A 16918-nucleotide genomic window follows, 5' to 3' on the forward strand; every position below is an offset into this window, starting at 1 on the left:
TTTTGACACTCTTATGTAGGTGTCATAACCAGCCATAAAATAATTAAATATATGTCACAACAGGTGACATATATGGGTAATGACAGTGTTATGACCATATTATGACAGGTTATGACAAGTTATGTCAGCTGTTATGACATATGATGACATGGTTCGGACCGTGTCATAACGGTCCTACCAAGAGTTGCTGAATATCTTCTCATCTTTAGAACCAAAGCCTACATATCCTGTGGGTTTGCAGGATCAGGGTTGAAGACCACAGCACTTTCAGTGAGATATTAACCCATTGTTGTCTGTCTGTGTATGTGTGTGTTTCCAGAGAGGCTGCATAGACTTTGCCATTAATGCCAAACCGTTGACGCGACACATGCCCAAGAACAAGCAAAGCTTCCAGTACCGCATGTGGGAGTTTGTGGTGTCACCGCCATTCGAGTATACAATCATGGCTATGATCGCGCTCAATACTATCGTACTGATGATGAAGGTACAACAAGCCTGGACACCCTGATTATATCACTTCATATATACCCTCACTCACACACACATAACTTAACACGTAGTCTCTCTATCGCTCTTTCTCTCTCTCTCTCTCTCTCTCTCTCTCTCTCTCTCTCTCTCTCTCTCTCTCTCTCTCTCTCTCTCTCTCTCTCTCTCTCTCTCTCTCTCTCTCTCTCTCTCTCTCTCTCTCTCTCTCTCTCTCTCTCTATCTATCCAACTATCTATCTATCTATCTATCAACTATCTATCTATCTATCTATCTATCTATCTATCTATCTATCTATCTATCTATCTATCTATCTGATTCAACTAATGTTTCTGCCTCTGTGTGTGCTAACCTGTGTGAGTGTCTCTATCTGTCTTCATATGTGTCTTCCTCTCTGTCTGTGGTTGTCTGTGTCTCTGTGTGTGTTTGGATGTGTCTTCCTCTCTGTCTGCGGTTGTCTGTGTCTCTGTGTGTTTGGATGTGTCTTCCTCTCTGTCTGTGGTTGTCTGTGTCTCTGTGTGTGTTTGGATGTGTCTTCCTCTCTGTCTGTGGTTGTCTGTGTCTCTGTGTGTTTGGATGTGTCTTCCTCTCTGTCTGCGGTTGTCTGTGTCTCTGTGTGTGTTTGGATGTGTCTTCCTCTCTGTCTGTGGTTGTCTGTGTCTCTGTGTGTGTTTGGATGATATTTGTCATTTTCCTTTATGCATTTATTTCTGTCTCTGTATTTGTGTTATTGTGCATTTCTGTGTACTTGTGTATGTCTATGTGCATATATTTGTATATGCATGCATGTTCAAATATTCGTGCATGTGTGTGCGCATGTGTGTGTGTGTGTGTTTGTGTGTGTGTGTGTGTGTGTGTGTGTGTGTGTGTGTGTGTGTGTGTGTGTGTGTGTGTGTGTGTGTGTGTGTGTGTGTGTGTGTGTGTGTGTGTGTGTGTGTGTGTGTGTGTGTGTGTGTGTGTGTGTGTGTGTGTGTGTGTAGTACGACGGAGCCTCTCCGGCCTACGAGGCTGTGCTGGCCAACCTGAACATCGTGTTCACCTCGCTGTTCTCCATGGAGTGTGTGCTCAAGATCATCGCCTTTGGAGTGCTGGTAAGTGTGTCACACACGTCTTCCAATGATGATAGTCAGTCAGAGAGAGAGAGAGTCAGAGAGTCAGTCAGAGAGAGAGAGTCAGTCAGAGAGAGAGAGAGAGAGTCAGAGAGTCAGTCAGAGAGAGAGAGAGTCAGTCAGAGAGAGAGAGAGTCAGAGAGTCAGAGAGTCAGAGAGAGACTAATAAAAAGGAGAGTCAGGGATTTTAGGGATGGTAAAGATTTAGTGGAACAGGAACAAAGAGGACATACATGCCTAGTGAAAATGCACAGAGAGTATGGTGTTTTATTTGGTTCTGTCCTAATGCACAGAGAGTATGGTGTTTTAATTAGTTCTGTCCTAATGCACAGAGAGTATGGTGTTTTAATTAGTTCTGTCCTAATGCACAGAGAGTATGGTGTTTTAATTAGTTCTGTCCTAATGCACAGAGAGTATGGTGTTTTAATTAGTTCTGTCCTAATGCACAGAGAGTATGGTGTTTTAATTAGTTCTGTCCTAATGCACAGAGAGTATGGTGTTTTAATTAGTTCTATCCTAATGCACAGAGAGTATGGTGTTTTAATTAGTTCTGTCCTAATGCACAGAGAGTATGGTGTTTTAATTAGTTCTGTCCTAATGCACAGAGAGTATGGTGTTTTATTTGGTTCTGTCCTAATGCACAGAGAGTATGGTGTTTTAATTAGTTCTGTCCTAATGCACAGAGAGTATGGTGTTTTAATTAGTTCTGTCCTAATGCACAGAGAGTATGGTGTTTTAATTAGTTCTGTCCTAATGCACAGAGAGTATGGTGTTTTAATTAGTTCTGTCCTAATGCACAGAGAGTATGGTGTTTTAATTAGTTCTGTCCTAATGCACAGAGAGTATGGTGTTTTAATTAGTTCTGTCCTAATGCACAGAGAGTATGGTGTTTTAATTAGTTCTGTCCTAATGCACAGAGAGTATGGTGTTTTAATTAGTTCTGTCCTAATGCACAGAGAGTATGGTGTTTTAATTAGTTCTGTCCTAATGCACAGAGAGTATGGTGTTTTAATTAGTTCTGTCCTAATGCACAGAGAGTATGGTGTTTTAATTAGTTCTGTCCTAATGCACAGTTTGGCTGCAGGCTTATACATGGCACCCAACAAAGGGCTTCTACTGCAGCAGCAGTCACAATACAGTATGTACCACAATCCTGGGATCCCTTCTCTTTTTCAACCAACCAGCCAGCCAACCAGCCAACCAACCAGCCAACCAACTAACTCTCTTTCTCTCAGACTCTGGTCATATATGTTGCTGGAATGACTTCAAAATGGCATAACTGACGTTCATTCTATCTTGTCTAATCTATGGCCTGTTGCCTTCTGACACTGACTCACCTTTTTTATCCTTTCTCTCCTCAATCTCTTTCCTTTCTTCCTACTCTTTCTCTGATTCCCTCCCTCCCTTCCCCCTCCCTCTTTCTCTTCTGCCCACAGAATTACTTCAAAGATGCCTGGAACATTTTTGACTGTGTGACAGTCCTGGGCAGCATTACAGATATTTTAGTGACTGAGCTCGGGGTAAGTGAGGAGGCAGGGGGAATTAACAGTGGGAAAGGGAAAGGGTGTGTCAGCAAGTTCAGTGGTATGAGTGTGAGAGTGAGAGAGGCAGAGAGAGAGAGAGAGAGTAAGGGAGAGAGAGAGGTAGAGAGAGTGAGACAGGCAGAGAGAGAGAGACAGGCAGAGAGCGAGAGAGAGGTAGAGAGAGTGAGACAGGTAGAGAGAGAGAGAGACAGGCAGAGAGAGAGAGATAGGTGGAGAGAGTGAGACAGGTAGAGAGAGAGAGAGAGGTAGAGAGAGTGAGACAGGCAGAGAGAGTGAGACAGGTAGAGGTAGAGAGAGAGGTAGAGAGAGAGGTAGAGAGAGAGAGAGAGAGAGAGGTAGAGAGAGAGGTAGAGAGAGTGAGACAGGCAGAGAGAGAGAGAGACAGGCAGAGAGAGAGAGAGTGAGACAGGCAGAGAGAGAGAGAGACAGGCAGAGAGAGAGAGGTAGAGAGAGTGAGACAGGTAGAGAGAGAGGGGGGGGACAGATAGAAAGAGAGCAAGGGCACATAGAGAAGCAGAGAGAAAGGCAGAGACTGTAGTGTACAGGATCTTGCATTGCTCAGTGAAGCATGAACATATTTTGAAAGCCTTATATAATTGTCCCAGTTGGTGGAGAGCAGAGCACAGAGACCTGGATCATGGTAGCCCAGCCACCACTGACAACACTCAGGAGACTAACACACACACACACACACACACACACACACACACACACACACACACACACACACACACACACACACACACACACACACACACACACACACACACACACACACACACACACACACACACACACACACACACACACTCACTCATGCTAGGCAACCTGACAGCCAATCAAATAACCAGCCTCAAAACAATCTGGCCAATCAGACTGTTCCTCTAGCCAGGCAACCACTTAGCAACCAGTTGGATAGTGAAAAATGATAGCCAATGAGGTAGACACACTAGTTATTCAGGCAGGTAATGTGGTGTGTGTGTGTGCGTGCGTGCGTGCGTGCGTGCGTGTGTGCGAGTGTGTGTGTGTGTGTTGTAATGCCTTTATAAACCATATTATGAAATATGAATATTGTTTTTGAATGTTGTGTGTCTCTGAGACAGTCCTGACAGCTATACCCTTTGTTTCCATTAAAAACACCTAAACTCTATCAAGCCAGGTCCTGGAGAGCTATATGCTTTTATAACCAGCCCAGCACCAACAGATCTGATTAAACCTTTAACTCCTCATCGGGACCTTGATTGGTTGATTGGTTGAATCAGGTGTGTTACTGCTGGGCTGGAACAAAATTGAACATCATGTAGCTCTGCATGACAAAGGTTGGTGACCACAGGCATAATCATAGAAATTAAATCAGCTTTTATTTCAATGGGTATAGTATTTTGACATAATGTTATATCATGTATATTATGATTACAAAATATCTTAGTAGTGGCAAGAGTTTTTCCTGACTACATGACTTGAACTAGACCCTCGTTTTTCCTGTCAGTTCTTATGGTGAGGAAAAACTCCTGTCCCCAACTATGCTCTATAAGCCGTCCTACTAGGTGTTACTGGCAGTGGATGTTAATGGCATAAGAATCCGGTGGAATAGGTTCCTCCTCTCTAAACTGACCTGAGATCAGTCCGAGACACCATTGGATCGAGAAGGACCTTTGAACATGAAAAAGCAAGCCCTGTTCTTGGATCAGTCCAGTGGTAGTCCATCAAAGCAGCCTTTAATTTGGGTCAGCTCAAGTTAAAGCTGTAGCTGCCATTGCGCTGATTCAAACACACGACTTCACAATCATGTTCATTTTCCTCGCAGCCCAATGGAAGCTTGTTAGTGTGTGGATGTTAAAAGTAATCTCATGTTAAAAGTAATCTCATGTTAGGAGTAATCTCATGTTAGGAGTAATGTCATGTTAGGAGTAATCTCATAATATATTTTTGGAACTTCATCGGTTTCCTAGTCGTTGATATCCCTGCTGTTGTATGTATGGAGGCAGTGTTATGACTGAACTGTTGTATGTATGGAGGCAGTGTTATGACTGAACTGTTGTATGTATGGAGGCAGTGTTATGACTGAACTGTTGTATGTATGGAGGCAGTGTTATGACTGAACTCAGTAATAATGAGTGTACATAATGACAATTCATTTCCTGTTTTATCTTTTTTTACATGCTTTCTTTAACTCTACGCTACTTAATGGCAACTACTTCGTCCCTCTCCCTTCTGACGAATTCATCCAATCAAAATGCACTATGTGTCCATCCATGAAACCTGGCCTGGCCAATCGCACTCTTTGTTAAATCAACCTCCAAAAATGCCGCTATAAACCATGTAATCTGCAACATCCACATGTAGATGGTTTGTACTTTTTTGGAGATACTTGAATTACTGCATCCATTTCCTGGTGTGGCTGTGGTGATGCATGTTGCTCGACTCCTCACCCTGGCAGTGACCCCTGACCTTTGATCTCTGACCCAGGTTTGACAAGATGACTCGACTGACCTCCTGCTCCCAGTCACCGGACAGAGACATTCGACCAATCCCAAATGGACTACCCCTTGTATAGATCTAAAAGGATCAGATAGGATTTAGCAAATATTCCACCTATCCTATCTGGATGGGTTCGTTGTCAGATTACTGATACCAATCCAATGCTTTCAGATCTACACATGCGATAGGCCTAGAGGGGCTTGAGGTCAATTTGGAAATGGCCAGTTGTCATTGTCCTAATACCCTTCAGGTTCTGATTTAATACTGTTCAAATGCATCCTTCCTTCCTCCCTTCCTTGAGGTGATCACAGCTCTGATCTGACTGATCTGACCGATCTGACTGATCTGATCCAAAATAAAGGAAACACTTGAGTAAATGAGGCTTCTGGCAGCTCTGTTATGGTGTGGGGTGCTTTTCCTGGCATGGTCCACTCATCCCTTTAGAGGGCAAGGTAAACGCCAATAAATACACAGCCTTTCTGAATGAACCCTTTCAACCTTTCTGTCTTGATGGGAGTGACCTCTTCCAGGATGACAATGCCCCCATCCACAGGGCACGAGTGGTCACTGAATGGTTTGATGAGCATGAAAATGGAGCGACGCCTGAGACAGGAGTAATGGAATTTTATCATGGAAGAACATTGAAGCTGTTCTGGCAGCTCGTGGTGGCCCAACACCCTACTACAACGCTTTATGTTGGTGTTTCCTCTATTTTGGCAGTTACCTTTATGTAGCTATGTGGTGGAACTCCTGCTCTCGCTAATCTGATCATGTTCAATCAGTGATTATTTCAAGGAGGGAAGGAAGAACAAATGTGTTGTAAAAGTATTCTATCAGATCTGTGGTAATGTAGGAAAGGAACAAGGAAAGGAAGCTGGTCAAGCCTATTAGGACACAGCCATTGTCCTGTGGACAATACTCTCACAATCACTAGACATGCACCACTTACATTCCTTAAAAGCAATCTCACACACACACACACACACACACACACACACACACACACACACACACACACACACACACACACACACACACACACACACACACACACACACACACACACACACACACACACACACACACACACACACACACACACACACACACACACACACATGCATGCTAGTGTCTGTGAGAGCCAGGGGAGTAAGGTGTGACAGGAGTGCACAGAGTGACTGGGTCTAAAGCTTCACCCATGGCAGACCGGGCTACGGTGCATGCTGCCCCACTGCATGTCTCTGGCAGGGATGACACACACGTATACTACTCATAGACAGATAAGTTAAACACACCCAGACATACATGGACACTGACCTACACACACATATACACACATACAACAGTACATAGCTAAATAAATACACGCACATAGGCTTGTGTTGCAATACCATAGTGGACATGCTCTTGATGGGAGCTGAATGTGCCTACTGCCAAGCCCTCTCTAACCCAGAACCCTTCCCTTGGTAGAGGGTTGAAGGACCATGCACATCATAGGACAGTGAGCATCACAAACATAGTTTACAGTAATCAAGTACAGTTTAATTTCTGTAGTGGTTTTTACAAATGCTTTCACCATTAAGTGTGTAATAATTTGAGCAAGACGAGTCGTATGATTCGCCCTATGAATATGGAATTATAGTAATGCTATCACTGTTATATCAACATTAGAACTTTGTAACAAGTATATTTCTAAATATCATCAATATATTTGCAGTTTGTCCTTCAACCCAGAACCCCACTCCCCCTCCCCTTTCTCTGACTGTGACGCAAGAAAGGTTGGGTTCAATTCCATGTAAATTCTGTTATTTCAGGAGGTGACTTGACTTCTTAAAGCAACAGTGGACAATTTTTTATTTTATTAATTAAATGTTATCTCATTTTATCCCCTGAATTGAGTGAACTGAAATGGAATCGAACCTGACTTTATAGTGTCACAGGACTAAAACGAGCCAATCCCTTGTGGAGGAGAGCTGTCAGCTTTGCTGCGTTGCGTTGACACCTGGTTAACTTGCTGTGATCTAGCTAGCTCCATATTGTGTGGTGGTGCGTTTGCCTTGAGGATCAGTGCATTTGGTTGTATTTACAAGAAAATCGGTTCCCTGCACCCACTACTACTACTACTACTACTACTACTACTACTACTACTACTACTACTACTACTACTGCTACTATTACTACTGCTACTACTACTATTACTATTTACTACTACTACTACTACTACTCATACTACTACTACTACTACTACTACTACTACTACTCAAATCAAATCAAATTTAATTTGTCACATGCGGCAGGTAGCCTCATGTGGGGGGCAGCAGGTAGCCTAGTGGTTAGAGCGTTGGGCCAGTTACCGAAAGGTTGCAGTTAACCCATGGTTCCCCGGTAGGCCGTCATTGTAAATAAGAAGATGTTCTTAACTGACTTGCCTAGTTAAATAAAGGTTAAATAAATACAATTAAAAACATGCGCTGAATACCGTGAAATGCTTACTTACAAGCCCTTAACCAACAATGAAGTTTAAATAGAGTTAAGAAAATATTTACTAAATAAACTAAAGTAATAAAAAAAAAAAATAAGACAAGAAAATTACATAACAATAACGAGGCTATATACAGGGGGTTCTGGTACCGAGTCAATGTGCGGGGGTACAGGTTAGTCGAGGTAATTGTGAATGTTGCCCTGTTTAAAGGTCTTACTCACATCAGCTACGGAGTGCGTGATCCCACAGTCGTCTGGAACAGCTGGTGCTCTCAGTCATGCTTCAGTGTTGCTTAACTCGAAGCGAGCATAAAAGGCATTTAGCTCGTCTGGTAGGCTCGCGTAACTGGGCAGCTCGCGGCTGGGTTTCCCTTTGTAGTCTGTAATATTTTTCAAGCCCTGTCACATCCGATGAGTATCAGAGCCAGTGTAGTAGGATTACATTTTGGTCATGTATTGACGCTTTGCCTGTTTGATGGTTTGTCTGAGTGCATAGCGAAATTTCTTATAAGCGTCTGGATAAGTGTCCCGCTCCTTGAAAGCGGCAGCTCTAGCCTTTAGCTCAGTGCAGATGTTGCCTGTAATCCTTGGCTTCTGGTTGGGAAATGTACGTACGGTCACTGTGGGGATGTCGTCGTCGATGCACTTATTGATGAAGCCGGAGACTAAGGTGGTATACTCCTCAATGCCATTGGATGAATCCCGGAACATATTCCAGTCTGTGCTAGCAAAACAGTCCTGTAGCGTATCATCTGACCACTTCCGTATTGAGCGAGTGACTGGTACTTTCTGCTTTAGTTTTTGCTTGTTAGCAGGAATCAGGAGGATAGAATTATGGTCAGATTTGCCAGATGGAGGGTGAGGGAGAGCTTTGTATGCATCTCTGTGTGTGGAGTAAAGGTGGTCTAGAGTTTTTTTCCCTCTGGTTGCACATTTAACATGCTGGTAGAAATGAGGTAAAACAGATTTAAATTTGCCTGCATTAAAGTCCCCGGCCACTAGGAGCGTCGCTTCTGGATGAGCATTTTCTTGTTTGCTTATGGCCTTATACAGCTCGTTGAGTGCGGTCTTAGTGCCAGCATCGGTTTGTGATGGTAAATCGACGGCTACAAAAATACTGATTAGAACTCTCTTGGTAGATAGTGTGGTCTACAGCTTATCATGAGGTATTCTACCTCAGGCGAGCACTACCTTGAGACTTCTTTAATATTTCACATTGCGCACCAGCAGTTATTGACAAATAGACACACACCTCCACCCCTCGTCTTACCAGACGTAGCTGCTCTGTCCTGCCGATGCACGGAGAAGCCATCCAGCTCTATATTATACGTTTCGTCATTCAGCCACGCCTCGATGAAACATAAGATATTACAGTTTTAATGTGCCGTTGGTAGGATAGTCTTAATCGTAGATCGTGCAGTTTGTTTTCCAATGATTGCACGCTGGCCAATAATATGGAGGGTAGCTGTAACGCTCTGGGTGTCGGGGGGGTGTGAAGTCAGACGCAGGAACAACAGAGCTTCAATACGGTGCTTTCTTTTTTAATGCACAACCGGCAAACAAATGTCCAATACGGACTTACTGGGTGTCATAAACAAACGTCCAAACACGGAAGACAAAACCCAGTCCACAATACATACATCCACTCCCGAATCCAAAAGTACAAATGAACAATCCCGCACAAGGAAGCGTACGGGCTGGCTGACTAATAAAGCCACACTAATTAACAATCACCTAAACACAGGTGTAACAAATAAACACATAAGGAGGGGGAGGAAAAAGAGTCAGTGGCAGCTAGTAGGCCGGTGACGACGACCGCCGAGCGCCACCCGAACGGGAAGGAGAGCCTGCCTCGGTTGAAGTCGTGACAGTAGCGGTAGTTTACCTACTCTTCGGCAAATTCTTACAAGGCACCCGGCCCTCCTCCCTTTTCTCCGTCTTTTCTTCACACTGATGACGGGGATTTGGGCCTTGTCTTGACAAAGCAGAAAAAATCTTTCTCCAGTTCGAGGTGAGTAATCGCTGTTCTGATGTCCAGAAGCTCTTTTCGGTCATAAGAGACGGTAGCAGCAAATGATGTACGAAATGAGTTACAAACAATGCGAAAAAACAAACATAATAGCACAGTTGGTTAGGAGCCATCCCCTCCGGCGCCTTTATATCTGAGCATTGTGGGGACCTACTACTACAAACTACTACAAACTACTACTATTACTACTACCACTACTACCAGCTACTACTACAAACTACTTTGACTACTACTACCACTACTACCAACTACTACTACTACCAGTACTACCAACTATTACTACTACTTCAAACTACTACTACTACTACTACTACTACTACTACTACTACTACTACTACTACCACTACAACAAACTACTACTACTACTACAAACTAGTACTACTACTACTACTTTCTACCTACTGCTACTACTTACTGCCCCAATTGGGTGCCAATGGTTAGGTTTTGAAAATATATGATTTTCCTTTCCCCTGTATCGATTCCCTTCTTCTACCTCCTTGGATATGCCCGAGCCTGTTACAAGCCTTGCATTTTTTGGTTTGGTTTGCATTTGATTCCAGTTCTGTTTGGTTGCTTTTCTGTTGGTTTTGAATCCTACTCAGTTTGGTTTTGAACTTTTCCCCTGCTTTTATGGTTTGGTTTGTTTTAGGACAGGAAATAGTTATCTAACATTGCATGGCAAGTGATAAGCTTCTCCTCTCTACCCCGTAACTCCTTTTCTCCACACTTCTCTCCCTCTATTTGTCCCTGCCTCTATCTTTCCATCCCTCTCTTCCCCCTTTTTCCATCTCTCCTTCTTTCTACCCCTCACCCCTCCCATTTATCTCTCTCTATCTCTATTTATCTCTCTCTATCTCTATTTATCTCTCTCTATCTCTATTTATCTCTCTCTATCTCTCTATCTCTATTTCTCTATTTCTCTATTTCTCTCTCTCTCTCTCTCTCTCTCTCTCTCTCTCTCTCTCTCTCTCTCTCTCTCTCTCTCTCTCTCTCTCTCTCTCTCTCTCTCTCTCTCTCTCTCTCTCTCTCTCTCTCTCTCTCTCTCTCTCTCTCTCTCTCTCTCTCTCTCTCTCTCTCTCTCTCTCTCTCTCTCTCTCTCTCTCTTACTCTTGTGTCTGGTCATACTGTGGGTGTTGTAGAATAACTTCATCAACTTGAGTTTCCTGAGACTGTTCAGGGCTGCCAGGCTCATCAAACTGCTCCGGCAGGGAGAGACCATCCGCATCCTGCTCTGGACCTTTGTTCAATCCTTCAAGGTAATGCCCCCCCCCCCCCCCACACACACACACACACAGAGAGAGAGGTAAGCTTTGTAGGGACCTATGAGAATACACCCACACAGACCCTAGTAGTAGCATTGTGGATACCTATGACAGAATACACACACAAAACCAGAGGTGTGGACTCGAGTCACATGACATGAATTCGATTCAGATTTAAGTCACAGATTTGATGACCTGAGAGTCAACTTCATAGAAAATAAAACAGCTTGAGACTTGACTTCGACTTGGAGCCTCAAGACTTGGGACTCGACTTAGACTTGAGACTGATGACTTATCTGGCCAGGTTTTGTAACGTTTGGTCACTTGTTTTGTGTCACTCATTCAGTATCGCACTTGCAACAACAACAAAAAAGATTTGCTAGTGAAATGCACACTTGTCCCTCTGATTGGACCAGCAAACCGTCAATCAACACAGGTTGTGTGAGCTATAGTAGCACACTATAGAAGGTTTTGGGGGGTCGTGAGTGTGAAACTGAATGGGAAAAATACATAAAAATTATAGACTACCGTTTGTATTTTATATTTTTACCCTTGGTTATTCGAACTGGTCACTATCCTAAGCCTACGGCATTGCACCAAATGATTGTAATCTATGCTTCAGTTCCCAAAAATGTAGCGTCTTGACTGTTAACCAATGACCAGTCATCAGCATTGCGCTCAAAGGCAGGCGCACATATCCAGATTAGTGACCAGAAAGAAAGCACTTAATTTTCTCCGGTTTGCCTGGCAAAAACAGAGTAGCCTACCTACATTAATCAATCTGCTACAGGCTCATCTTTGAAAAATGAAGGAGAGCCACACACCCTAGGAGCTCAGATGCAAAAATTATTATTATTTAAAAAAGATTATGTCCAACGTTTCGACAGACAAGCTGTCTTCATCAGGCTCAACTTTGCCAGAACAATAGGCTGATCTTTTCATAGATAATTTTCATATTTCAGATAGGCCAAGTTTAGGTGGATTATACAGTTGAAGTCGGAAGTTTACATACACCTTAGCCAAATACATTTAAACTCAGTTTTTCACAATTCCTATTTAATCCTCGTAAAGATTCCCTGTCTTAGGTCAGTTAGGATCACCACTTTATTTTAAGAATGTGAAATGTCAGAATAATAGTAGAGAGAATGATTTATTTTAGCTTTTATTTATTTAATCATATTCCCAGTGGGTTTACATACACTCAATTAGTATTTGGTAGCATTGCATTTAAATTGTTTAACTTGGGTCAAACGTTTCAGGTAGCCGTCCACAAGCTTCCCGCAATAAGTTGGGTGAATTTTGGCCCATTCCTCCTGACAGAGCTGCTGTAACTGAGTCAGGTTTGTAGGCCTCTTTGCTCGCACACACTTTTTCAGTTCTGCCCACAAATATTCTATAGGATTGAGGTCAGGGTTTGTGATGGCCACTCCAATACCTTGACTTTGTTGTCCTTAAGCCATTTTGCCACAACTTTGGAAGTATGCTTGGGGTCATTGTCCATTTGGAAGACCCATTTGCGACTTAGCTTTATCTTCCTGACTGATGTCTTCAGATGTTGCTTCAATATATCCACATCATTTTCCTCCCTCATGATGCCATCTATTTTGTGAAGTGCACCAGTCCCTTTTGTAGCAAAGCACCCCCACAACATGATGCTGCCACCCCCGTGCTTCACGGTTGGGATTGTGTTCTTCGGCTTGCAAGCCTCATCCTTTTTCCTCCAAACATAACGATGGTCATTATGGCCAAACAGTTTTATTTTTGTTTCATCAGACCAGAGGACATTTCTCAAAAAAGTACTATCTTTGTCCCCATGTGTAGTTGCAAACCGTAGTCTGGCTTTTTTATGGCGGTTTTGGAGCAGTGGCTTCTTCCTTGCTGGATTATGTCGATATTGGACTCGTTTTTCTGTGGATATAGATAATTTTGTAGCTATTTCCTCCAGCATCTTCACAAGGTCCTTTGCTGTTGTTCTGGGATTGATTTGCACTTTTTGCAGAAAAGTAGGTTCATCTCTAGGAGAGAGAACGCGTCTCCTTCCTGAGCTGTATGACGGCTGCATGGTCCCATGGTGTATATACTTGCGTACAGATGAACGTGGTACCTTCAGGCGTTTGGAAATTACTCCCAAGGATGAACCAGACTTGTGGAGGTCTACATTTCTTTTTCTGAGATCTTGTCTGATTTCTTTTGATTTTCCCATGATGTCAAGAAAAGAGGCACAGAGTTTGAAGGTAGGCCTTGAAATACATCCACAGGTACATCTCCAATTGACTCAAATGATGTCAATTAGCCTATCAGAAGCTTCTAAAGCCAAGACATAATTTTCTTCAATTTTCCAAGCTGTTTAAAGGCAGTCAACTTAGTGTATGTAAACTTCTGACCCACTGGAATTGTGATACTGTGAAATAATCTGTCTGTAAACAATTTTTGGAAATTTCCTTGTGTCATGCACAAAGTAGATCTCCTAACAGACTTGCCAAAACTATAATTTGCTAACAAGAAATGTGTGTAGTGGTTGAAAAACAGGTTTTAATGACTCCAAACGAAATGTTTGTAAACTTCCGACTTCAACTGTATATGTCCAAAGATAGTTGTAACATTGCACTACCTTCAATACAGCTATATCATCTACTGTACAGTTATATCATCTGTTGTACAGCTATATCATCTGTTGTACAGCTATATCATCTACTGTACAGCTATATCATCTGTTGTACAGCTATATCATCTGTTGTACAGCTATATCATCTGTTGTACAGCTATATCATCTGTTGTACAGCTATATCATCTGTTGTACAGCTATATCATCTGTTGTACAACTATATCATCTGTTGTACAGCTATATCATCTGTTGTACAGTTATATAATCTACCGTACAGCTATATCATCTGTTGTACAGCTATATCATCTGTTGTACAGCTATATCATCTGTTGTACAGCTATATCATCTGTTGTACAGCTATATCATCTGTTGTACAGCTATATCATCTGTTGTACAACTATATCATCTACTGTACAGCTATATCATCTGTTGTACAGCTATATCATCTGTTGTACAGCTATATCATCTGTTGTACAGCTATATCATCTGTTGTACAGTTATATAATCTACTGTACAGCTATATCATCTACTGTACAGCTATATCATCTGTTGTACAGCTATATAATCTGTTGTACAGTTATATAATCTACTGTACAGCTTTATAATCTGTTGTACAGCTATATCATCTGTTGTACAGCTATATCATCTACTGTACAGCTTTATAATCGGGTGCAGTGCACACACCAAATTGTAGGAAGAGAGGATTGACATATATAAATATGCAGCTCCAAAAATTGTGCTGATCAAGAATATTACTTTGCATGCTCACCAGCAATGGGGCATCAAGCAAAAATTACTAGCATAGGTTTACTGGTATGTTGGTATGTCAAAATTGCTTAAAATGTAATGAATAAAAATGAAGCTTGGATTTGGAATTTGTTGTTAAAATCAATTATTACGTAATCAAAATGTTGTAGACAAAATAAGGAAAAGGGATGTCTGGAAGCCACAATAAATAGACAAAGATTTTGTGACCTTGGGAGTATAAGGCTCTATCTGCACTAAGCAAAGTTCTGAGATATTGAGCATCAGTTTTCACATCCCAGATCTCAGATGTCACTTGTGCTCCCTCTCCGGCCTCTAGGTCACCAGGCTGCTCGTTAGGGCGCACACCTGTCACCAGCGTTAGGCGCATAATGACACTCACCTGGACTCCATCACCTCCTTGATTACCTGCTCTATATAAGTCACTCCCTTTGGTTTCTTCCCGAGTCGTCATTGTTCTTGTTTCGTGTCGGTGCGCTGTTTGTGTTTCTTGTTTTTTTCATTTATTTATAAAACAATTCACTCCCTGAACTTGCTTCCCGACTCAGCCTACATCGTTACAGAAGGACGACTCATCAAGGGGAAGCATCAGGGAGTGTTTTTTTGTTTTGTTTTTGTGTTGGGGGTGATGTCAAGTCCTGGTGTTGGAGCCGGAGCTACCTGGGAGGCCTCAGCCGGTTTGTAGGCTTCCATGCCTCAGCGGGTTTGATAGGCTCCCATGCTGAAGCTCCCATGCCGAAGCCCCCAATGCCCGAAACAGGTTCCAGTGCCACAGCCGAGGCAACCGGGGAGGTCTCGGCCGGCTCATCAGGTTCACTCCTCAGCCGGTTTGTCAGGTTTCTGCGCCTCAGCGGAGGCAACCGGTCTGCTCCGGATCCCCAGGATTGTCCCTGTGGTTGGCGTCCTGCAGCTGGAACCGAACGCGCCGGGGAGGGGGTACTGTCACGTGTGCTCTCTCTCCGGCACTCTAGGTAGTCATGCTCCCACACCTCAGCCGGATCGACAAGTTCCCGCGCCTTAGCAGAGGTGACCAGTCCGCTCCTGATCCCCGGGATCGTTATCTTGGTCTGCGTCCTGCGGCCTGAGCCGCGCGTCGGGGAGGGGGTACTGTCACGTGCTCCCTCACCGGCCTCTAGGTCACCAGGCTGCTCGTTAGCGTTACGCGCATAATGACACTCACCTGGACTCCATCACCTCCTTGATTACCTGCCCTTTATATGTCACTCCCTTTGGTTTCTTCCCCAGTCGTCATTGTTGCTGTTTCATGTCGGTGCGCTGTTTCTCCTTTTGGTCATTTATTTATTAAATGTATTCACTCCCTGAACTTGCTTCCCGACTCTCATACGTCGTTACATCAGAACTGTTTTGTAGTGAGTTCTTTTTAGGGGCGTGCATTAGCAGATAAGCTTATGGTTCTGAAATGTTAATCTGTGTTCAGCCATAAGGTTCTATTTCACACTTCTAAATTAGACATATTCAGTTCTTAAGACTGTAGTTATTTGAATACATAAATGATAGAATTAGTATTTGACCAAAATAGTCAGGACACATCAAATACATTAAGACATGCATTATGATCATTAGACAAATGACTGTCATCACTGAACAACGATGTGACCTCACAGAATTGTATAGTTTACATGTTTTCACTTAAAATGTACTTTTTCAAAAATGTAACTTTACAGACATATGAAGAACCATCTAAAGATCTATTATATGTGACTAACTCATTTCTGACATGTCAGATAGAACCTCATAGTCCCAAGGCCTGGATTTGTAGTTGGAACAAGTCATTGCATGTATAGATTTGTTTACTTGACTCGACTTTCCCTTAGAATGCACAACTTGGACTAGACTCGAGACTCAACCTATTCTTTCTGGGACTCGACTTAAGACCTGGAACTTGGGACTTGAGACTTGCACATGACTCGAATAATAGTGACTTGGGCCCACCTCTGCACAAAACCGACTTAGTAGCATTGTGGGGACCGATTACAGAATACACACACACACACACACACACACACACACACACACACACACACACACACACACACACACACACACACACACACACACACACACACACACACACACACACACACACACACACACACACACACACAGAATAGTACTCCAGCTCTTTCTGTCTGTTTAG

The 16918-nt window shown here is 43.0% G+C and overlaps 1 protein-coding gene across 13 annotated transcripts in view; it reads left to right on the forward strand.

Annotated features, from left to right (window-relative positions):
• Positions 1-16918, forward strand: part of cacna1aa (calcium channel, voltage-dependent, P/Q type, alpha 1A subunit, a) — a 174699-nt gene that overhangs the window by 115291 nt on the left and 42490 nt on the right. For all 13 annotated transcript variants that reach the window (XM_071397673.1, XM_071397663.1, XM_071397572.1 and 10 more), the window contains 4 exons: positions 320-484; positions 1465-1575; positions 3030-3113; positions 11268-11384. In XM_071397673.1, coding sequence (XP_071253774.1) covers positions 320-484; positions 1465-1575; positions 3030-3113; positions 11268-11384 — 477 coding nt within the window. The remainder of the gene's footprint in view (positions 1-319; positions 485-1464; positions 1576-3029; positions 3114-11267; positions 11385-16918) is intronic.

The sequence above is a fragment of the Salvelinus alpinus genome, chromosome 1 (genome assembly GCF_045679555.1).
Source record: "Salvelinus alpinus chromosome 1, SLU_Salpinus.1, whole genome shotgun sequence".
Lineage (NCBI taxonomy): Eukaryota > Metazoa > Chordata > Actinopteri > Salmoniformes > Salmonidae > Salvelinus > Salvelinus alpinus.